The 9022-nt window shown below is 32.8% G+C and overlaps 1 protein-coding gene across 1 annotated transcript in view; it reads left to right on the forward strand.

Moving 5' to 3' along the window:
- The first annotated feature begins 388 nt into the window (after nt 1–388).
- The window catches only part of LOC113368105 (neurabin-1-like), a 39922-nt gene continuing 31288 nt past the window's right edge, over nt 389–9022 (forward strand). The window contains 17 exon segments of the mRNA XM_026609668.1: nt 389–443; nt 1553–1573; nt 2168–2496; nt 2567–2861; nt 2992–3170; nt 3259–3285; nt 3288–3555; nt 3635–3863; nt 4534–4587; nt 5298–5424; nt 5427–5638; nt 7125–7218; nt 7221–7241; nt 7338–7567; nt 7680–8100; nt 8182–8373; nt 8460–8752. Coding sequence (XP_026465453.1) covers nt 406–443; nt 1553–1573; nt 2168–2496; nt 2567–2861; nt 2992–3170; nt 3259–3285; nt 3288–3555; nt 3635–3863; nt 4534–4587; nt 5298–5424; nt 5427–5638; nt 7125–7218; nt 7221–7241; nt 7338–7567; nt 7680–8100; nt 8182–8373; nt 8460–8752 — 3030 coding nt within the window. The 5' untranslated portion in view covers nt 389–405.

A 9022-nucleotide genomic window follows, 5' to 3' on the forward strand; every position in this document is an offset into this window, starting at 1 on the left:
TCTGATCTGATGGAATCTTTACAAACACGTTTCTCGTTGAAATTTTAAGTATGAGAATCACGTTCAAACACATGTTCCAAACATGTTGTTCGACTGGCACTCTCTAGAATGACTAACTTATGCGTCATTATTTTCAAATTTTATATACATTGAAAATTGCTGTTTTACATCTATGACTCCGCTGACTATTTAATATTTTGTATCCAATTTTCTTTTCCAGGATTCAGCACTGGATTTGCAAGATGTCAAATTTGCTGATGCCGACCTTAGCGATGAGGATAGTACTGCGGCAGATATCATTAAACAAAATGATATTTCTGAACAGAATGGTGGAGCGGAAATATTGTCTGATATTATTACTCCACCTGGTAGTTTATCTGACATGGTGCATCTCTTCCTGAAACCATGACGCCGGATGAAGCTGAGCATTTACTCAGCACCAGGTAAACACAAAACAATTACGTCGGCATGATATTATTTAGAAAGATATAGAAAGTCGTTTTTTGCATGAATATACTTTAGTCTTTTATAGTTGAATATTAATAAAATTGGCATTATAATGTAAATGTAATGTCTCGTTCAATTTTAAGTAAAACTTTTTCTAATGTATTGAATACTTCAATTTTATTTCGCATGTAGGCATACATAAGATATTTTTTATATTAACAAGTTAACTGTGACGGTTATATTTGCCGATCACAGAAAAGTTGCGCTGGTAAGATATCGGGCGAAAAATATAGCTTCATTCAAAAGTTTAATACTAAATTTTACTTCTTTGGGTAAAACATAAAAGTTATTTTAGAATTGAAATTGGGCTGAATACTAAATTTTACTTCTTTGGGTAAAACATAAAAGTTATTTTAAAATTGAAATTGAGCTGAAAATTTTACCAAAAGGATAAATCTGAATTCTCATTGATTAAGTCAATTATTTACACATATCAAAAAAGTTTCTACCTAAATGCAACTTGCCTTGGCAAAATTCCATAACTTCTTATTTTATGCCTAAAATATTTTATGCATATCAAAATTTGGAAATAAGTTCTATTTTCCCAAAAAATTCTATTGAAATACCCAACGGTGACCGATTTATATGCGTGACGAATACACTCGTCAATACACAAAATTCTACTACTTCTTCATGACGAGTATACTCGTCATTCACAGTTAACTGGTTAATTGATTATGTGTGTTATGTGTTATTCGTTTTGTGTTATTTATATTGAGCATGTATTTTAAATCATTTTATGTTTTATTTTTACATGTATTTTTATATGCTATCAAGTTTTTTGTTAAACAAAATTTAGTTATTTGTCGAATTTCTATTTGTTTCTAACAGTTTTTTATAATTTTGTCTAGTATAATTTATCTAGTTTATATTCTGCGACAGAATTTACTAAAAAATAGTTAAGTAGTTTATTTATTTAGTTTTATAACGCTTATTTTTTCAACTACAATTTTGCTCTATTTTTTTACTCTACCTTCCACCTACCTTCTGTCTATCTTCTTGTGTGACCGATTCTTCTTCTATTTGTGATTTAACATTGATGCAGAATCCTGGAGAAAAAACTGGGGTAAGTTTAGCAATAAGTTTGTTTCCATGAATTGTTTTCTTTATTTATTTTGTTGCATGCACTACATATTCAGAAGGATCTCTATTGTTCTAGAATTGTACTAAAAAAATATGATTTTTGGGAGATACATTTCAATTTTTGGGAGCTCATCTTTAAGCTGGCCACATATCCTTTATAACGCGTTGGGTGCGAACCGTGTAATATACGAAACTCGAATATCTTTTTTCTAGTCATTCTTAGTTCTTGTACAAAATCGTGCTATAGAAGTGCAGTGTTATAGGAGGTCTACCAGAATTTCAGCTCCGCGTGATATGGGAACCGTTTTTCCAGAGTAGTATGCAAGTGGTTTGGGAATCGTTTTTCCAGAGTACCGCGTAATGGGAGGATTGACAAAAATAGTCTCTTCTATAATTCCTAAGTGCGAAGTCCCATGCAAAATTATATATGCATGATTATTTTTTAAAATAAAATCATTTTTATCGTGGTCAATTGCATAAACACATGCTCATATCGTTCTTCTATCTACTATCCGAGGATTAAAACAAGACAAGTTCAATTTATTTATATATTGACAACAAATTTCATTTTATCCAGGAACCAGCCCTTACTCTCCGATGAAGAAGCACGAGAAATCACCCAACTTTTGGCTGCTCCAAAAGCCATACCAGCACTCGCAACGACTCCTGAAGAACATTATGCCGAACCAGAGACTATAACAGCCATCAGCGTGTCCGTGATTGAACCAGAAATTCCTGTACCTTGCATATTACCTGAAACAGTAGATGAAGCAGCACTTGCATCACTAGATACATCTGTAATATCTACAGCAACCGATAGTGCTATTACTATGGATGACTCCATGACATCGAGCCGAATGGATATTATGGAAGATTCAATGCTGTTGACGACAAGTCAAGTTAATGGTAAGAAACTTCTACACAACATGTATTTTAGTTACATGATATTGGTATATATTCTAAATTTATTTTCTAGAATCAGTAACAAGTTCAGTTACCAGTTTATCTGCAGAAACATCACGATCTGCACCGAATACAGCCAGTGTTGGTAGTAATATTGTTGTAGTGACAGAAGATGAACCAGGGATTTTTCCAGATTACCCACCAACTCAAACACCAGTCGTGGGAGTGGATAAGAGTGGTATTCATTACTTTGAGGATGGGCATTTCTGGATGGAAGTGCCTGGTTTGCCTGAAACGGATGACGATGAGGAGGATGACGTTGATTATTCACAAATATTTGTGAAGAAGGATACTAAAGTTAAATTCAGGTAATAAAAAATAATGAAAATTACAATCTTTAGACATCAATTAGCAACTTAAATTTGGGTAATTTTCATAATAATGAAAGCTACCTATCTCGTTAGATCCAACTAAACTTATTTTTTTATACAATTATAGTTGTGGACCGATGCAAGTTTTTTCAACATTTTCTGTGTCCGATTATGATCGTCGAAACGAAGATGTGGATCCTGTTGCTGCTAGTGCCGAATATGAATTAGAAAAACGAGTTGAAAAGATGAACGTGTTTCCTGTCCAATTACTAAAAGGAGCAGAAGGACTAGGACTCAGTATTATAGGTAATACATGGGCAATACTATGATTGAATTTGATGAAAACAATCGTTTTGATATTGAATTTCAATTAGATATTTTATTTTCTTCCTAGGTATGGGCGTTGGAGCAGACGCTGGTCTCGAAAATTAGGTATATTTGTGAAGACGATCACCGAGAATGGAGCTGCTGCTCGAGATAAACGTATTCAAGTTAACGATCAAATTATCGAAGTAGATGGGAAATCCCTCGTGGGTGTAACACAAGCTTATGCAGCTTCTGTATTACGTAACACGTCCGGCATGGTGCGTTTTCTGATCGGCAGAGAACGTGATCCGGTCAACTCTGAAGTTGCGCAACTAATCAAACAAAGCTTGCAGGCGGACAAGGAGCGCGAGGAACGATACCAGAGGTAACCATAATGATAATATAATTTTTAAAATATCAAAATGTTTAAGTCCTTAATTTATATCATTATCCTTTACTTTTAGATCGAGTCGCCACATGGTGGATCACGTTCGCAACGCATCGGACTACTCCGAAGATTCAACTTTACCTTTGTCTGCAAACAGTAGCGTGAGTGACGGTCCTTTGAGTCCGCCGGCGGTTGCTGCTCCTGGTGCTTGCGGTCCAGACTCTGTTTTCGAGCCTGATGCATCTGCACTTACCGCCTCTACGGTGGGCGATGAACAAGATTCATTACGGATGTTGCTGCAAGAGGTTAGATTATTGTTTTGAGAGAAATTTATACTCAGCATTTTTATTTCATTTCATTTCGTGAAGAAAGTTGTTTTTTGCATGTTTTTGCATATTGAGTTTTATTTTTTTATTTATAGTGTATTTATCATTTGTCCTTGATATCATGTTGTGACCATCATTGCACAAAAGAAATAGTTAGAATTAATTTTTTATAAAATTTTATTGGAACCAATCGGCGTGATTATTTTATTTATGGTTTTTTAAATTAAAATTATTAGTATAAGAATTTTAAATTATTAAAATTATTTCTTTTTTTTTACACGATGCAATGTGTACTGTGAGCATGTTCCATGTCGTAGCTTCATATTAGATTCTGGTAAAAAAAATTGCTCTAATTATTCGACAGAAATGAAAATCAAATTTGTTATGTTTTCAGTTTATAGTTATTAGATATTAAATGAGTTGATCACTTACATTTTTCACTAGCTAGTAAAGTTTTAATTTGTTTATTATAGTTTCACATGAATGTTTGTTTGCAATGCAACTTTGTTATCTTGTTTTCTTATAATTTGATTGATTGAGTGGGTGGAACAATTACGCCAATTAGTCGATGACTAATTACAAATACTATTTTTTGTTTTGTAGTTTTTGTTTCTGTAGTGATTTGCTTTCAATGTTTTTGTGCTTGCAGACCGAATATAAGCTTGCCTTGTCAGACGAAGAACTGACCAAATTGAAAGCAAAGGTATGTGTTTTGTGGTGCAACCATTATAACATATATTATATTATTAATTAGCTTTAGTTATGGCATTTTTGGTTTAAACTCTTTTTTTTCATTTTTTTTTTTTGTAATAATTATTTTATTGGGCCAATTCTCGGATACATTTCTTATGGCTCTAAAATGTTATTATAAGTGCAAAAGCTATTCTCAGTGACTTGCTTTATCCTTTAGCACCAACATTAAGAAGTTCCAAATAACATGCATTAAAACGTTGCACTTTATAATTAAAATAATCGAACTAATGTTTTTTTGAATTTGTGCCATTTTATTTTCGATTTTCGGCTCATTACTATAACAACCCTACGGAAAGTTAATACAGAATAGGTATAGTTTTTAGATAGTTTTCTAAAAAACCAACACATTGAGCCAACATCAAGAATAAAATAACGAGTAGTTGTATCGAGAATAGCAAATCTTTAACATACTTATTTGAAACACCGGAGACTGATAATATAAAATACTTATGTTATCCGAGAATAAGCTCATAACTCTTACCTCTTTTTTATTTCATTTTATACAAATTTTTATATATTTCATATAAATCATATAACTATATATGTTGCCGTGAGATTTTAGCATAATCATAAATTACCTTTATCATAATTATATTAACTTGTCGATTTTGTTACTAATCGCTTAAATTAATAAATTCCTCTATTTGCTCGCCTTAACAGCTTGTGGAATTAGAGAACAATAGTGCCGATAACGAAGAATATTGCGAAACATTACGACAGTCAAGTGCGAAATTACGAGAATCCGAACGAAATTTAGCAGCCGCTAAAAAAGAATTATCTACTTACCAAGAATGTTAGAAAAGTCACAAGGTCAGTACGCTGTTCTTGAAAAGAAATACAATCGCGCCAAACGAGTGGTAAGGGAATTTCAACAACGTGAATTGGACATGATTCATCGTGAAGAATTTTACCAACAACTTCTGCAGGAAAAAGATACTGAATATAACGCTTTGGTGAAGAAGTTGAAGGACAGAGTTATCGAACTTGAACAGGAATTGCAGGTAATAAAAAAAATTGGCATAATATTAAGAGATTTTCGAAATCTATCAAAATTTACAATAAATTTATCTAAATCTACATATCAGCAGTTCAATATAAGAATTTTTCAGATGACTTTATTGCTATATTATAAAGGCAAAATTTGTTTTTGGTGTGTTGTTTTCTTATGAATGCTGATTTTAAACGTGATTAAATTATTTCGATTTAACTTGTGTGTGTTTGATTCATTTCGTGAATTTCGTAACATGTACATAGTATGATAACTAATTACAAATGCTTTTAACACGTTGAGCCCGCGCCGAATTTGCAGTGACAAATGATCGGCAACGTTTATTATGTAATACATTTTTGTTTAGAATGTTTAAATAAATTTTATTAAAATTATATTTGAAAGCATTTCATTAAGACTAATTTTATTTTTTACTATCGATCACACAAACCTTCCAAAGAAAAAGACGTCGGGGCCGGCGTCGGTCATATAGTCAGATCAAGGAAAGTTGACCGACGCCTGATCAACATGTAAATACAATTTTTTCGAAATTTAACCAATTGCTGATGTCTTTTTTTATCAACAATTAGAATCATTGTTGTATAAGTTGGTGTAAATTTAAGGTGACCATTCGACCCACCTGGTTGTCCTTTTTATTTTCAATTTTCCGAAAATTAACAAAAATTCGAGAAATAATCTTCTTGACTGCTTGGAATAAGTGTTAATTAATTTCAAATAATTATGACGAAACTTGAACAAAATCTTATAATAAGTTTGAAAGCTGAAAAAACGTATAGATCCAAAAATATTAGATATAAAACATAACATATAATCGAATAATAAAGTTCTTAGTCAGTAAATTCTGATTAAAACAGACGGATTTTTATTGCATTCCTATAGTATTTGCTATTTCAAAATCATGTTATATTTCTTATTATTTTTCTGGGTAGTCCAGGATTAGAATAACTAAAACTTACCGTCCTGGTTTTGACTTTGCAAAAATATGGTCACCTTAGTAAATGAAACTTAATTCTATGCTAAATTTTATAAAATTGTTAGAAGACAATCTAATTATTGTCCTAACTGCTAACTGATTTATATTTTATATGATTTATATTTAATTTACTTTTTATTGCTATTAGAAGGCAACTCAATGGTCATCATTTCCTATTGTGATTTTTTACTTGGGTCTATATTTTCAAGTGAAAATTCGTCTTATAATTTATTATTCCTCATCAATTCTCATTCACTCCATTTTCATTTATTTGAGTGCCAATATATTTATATAATGTGTAATATCTTCTTCTAGTTGAGATATTTGACTGATCATTACAGTTGCGAAATAACAGTTTTGCCATCAAGACTTCTTTTATTATTCATTGTTATTTGAGCAATCGATACCAATAAAATGGCAATCAAACCATTACGTTGCCAAGCGCTTGCCACAGCGCTACGAACCCCCAATTCATTTTATTTAGTATCTATCTATCTATTTTTAGGACACGCAACGTAAAGCCGGACTTCCAATGAGTTTGCCGTACGACAGCATGAGCCTGAAACAGTTGACACCACAATTGTCCAGACGGGAACCTCCTATACATTGTTTAAACAATTGGGTGAAAAACAATTTTCTCCAACTTAATTGTACTTTGAGAATGTCAATACTTTGTAGTTAATTTCTTTCTGGTGTAATTTTTTCCTTATCATTCTAGATACGGAATTATCAGATACCGAGTTGTCGGATGCTTCTCCTGAAGGAGAAAAGACTGCGACTGTGGAACGAAAACTTCCAGTAAAAGACGAATTAGATCGTGCCGTACCCCAACATGATCTTCTCGACGTTTCTGCTAATAGAAGCAAAGGAGAACTTGGCCAAAGAGGCGGACTTGCCAATAGGCAACTGCCATCCCAGGGAAAACGAAGCCTTAGCAATAGTAGTTCTGTAAGTAAAAGTTAAATATTTCACTCATCCGATTATTATATAAAAATATTTAAATCAAACAACAAAGAAGATTATTATGTATTTCTATGATCATTGTTTTCTTCTATTTTAGGACTATGGTCTTGACGAAAGTGAAGTCTCTTGCGATGAAGAAGCTCCAACTGAATCGACTTCTGTATCACACACTGAAAGTTCTGTATCAGAACTGCACACAAATTCTCACAGCCTGCCAACGCAAAGATTGGCAACTCCCGTAAACAATACTCCTCCTACTTATAACTCTGTCACAAATACCTCAATGGAGCAACAGAATTCATTGTATCATTCCACTGAACCCATTTATACTAAAGAAAAGGCAATTCTATCACATCACTTACATAATAATAGTACTGGTTACAGTACAACTACTGAAAGCTTGTATTCACATGCTACTCATACCAGAAGTAATATACCATTGAATGTGGCTGCTAACGAGAATGATGTATGGAGTAATGGTGTAACTCCAGCCGTTGCCAAACCTGCCCGAGGACTTGGTAAGCATTTTATAGTTATTATATCATTTAGCTTTATTAGTAATGATACAAAAAAACTAAATTTTGATCTTACTTTTTTAGGTCCTCCATCATCTCTTGCTGAACAATTGAAACAAGTCTTAGCCGAACGTGAAAAACGGTTAACGATAGATGGTTCAAACGCCGGTGCTGCTGGTGATTATTCAGATCCTAGTAAGCAGAACTCTGCTTCATTGGTTACGCAACATCTGGTCGAAGAAATACGACAAGCAGTCAGTGAAGCTAATGCCAAAGGTAAAAATTTATGTGAACCAATTAACTGTGATTAGGTGTAAAAATAAATGATATTATTATAAAGCATCGTCATTTATTTGTTACAGTAAAAAAGGTAGTTCCATGCAACCTTTCTCCGCCAGGATCAGTTCCTTGGTTGCAACAAGTTCCTGGTAGTCCATGCAGTTCTGGCTCAGTATCTCCTCTGGGCGGTGGTAACACCACTGATCACTCTCCAACCAGAAGTTCATCCATGGGTGATTCGTCCTGGTCGATTCATCAGCATCATTTGGCATCGTCGGCTCATGATTTGTCTACAAGCACTTCTAGTTTTGGTAGCGATAAAGTTCGTTCACATTTCTGGCAAAGCGCGCCTGTATCTGAATGGTCTAAAGAACAGGTAATAAAGAAAAATGTATTACTATGTAATAAATAATTATTTAGTTTTTTGTAAATAATTTTTTAATCAATTTAAAAAAATAATTTAAACTAGTTGTAAAGTTTGAAGTTCTTCTTTTTTTATTAAATCTATGAACTGTTCACAGACTTCTGGAAATAAATCTATGATTTCAGATTTTCAAACTGAAATTAAAATGTACGAATCTATTGAACTTTGAACTTAATTTATGAGTGATTTATAAGTATGCCGAGGTGGTGTAGAAAAATAAAA

The sequence above is a fragment of the Ctenocephalides felis genome, unplaced genomic scaffold, assembly GCF_003426905.1.
Source record: "Ctenocephalides felis isolate EL2017-DRISC unplaced genomic scaffold, ASM342690v1 CF-g0.4_SCAFFOLD_01170, whole genome shotgun sequence".
In the NCBI taxonomy this organism is placed as follows: Eukaryota; Metazoa; Arthropoda; class Insecta; order Siphonaptera; family Pulicidae; genus Ctenocephalides; species Ctenocephalides felis.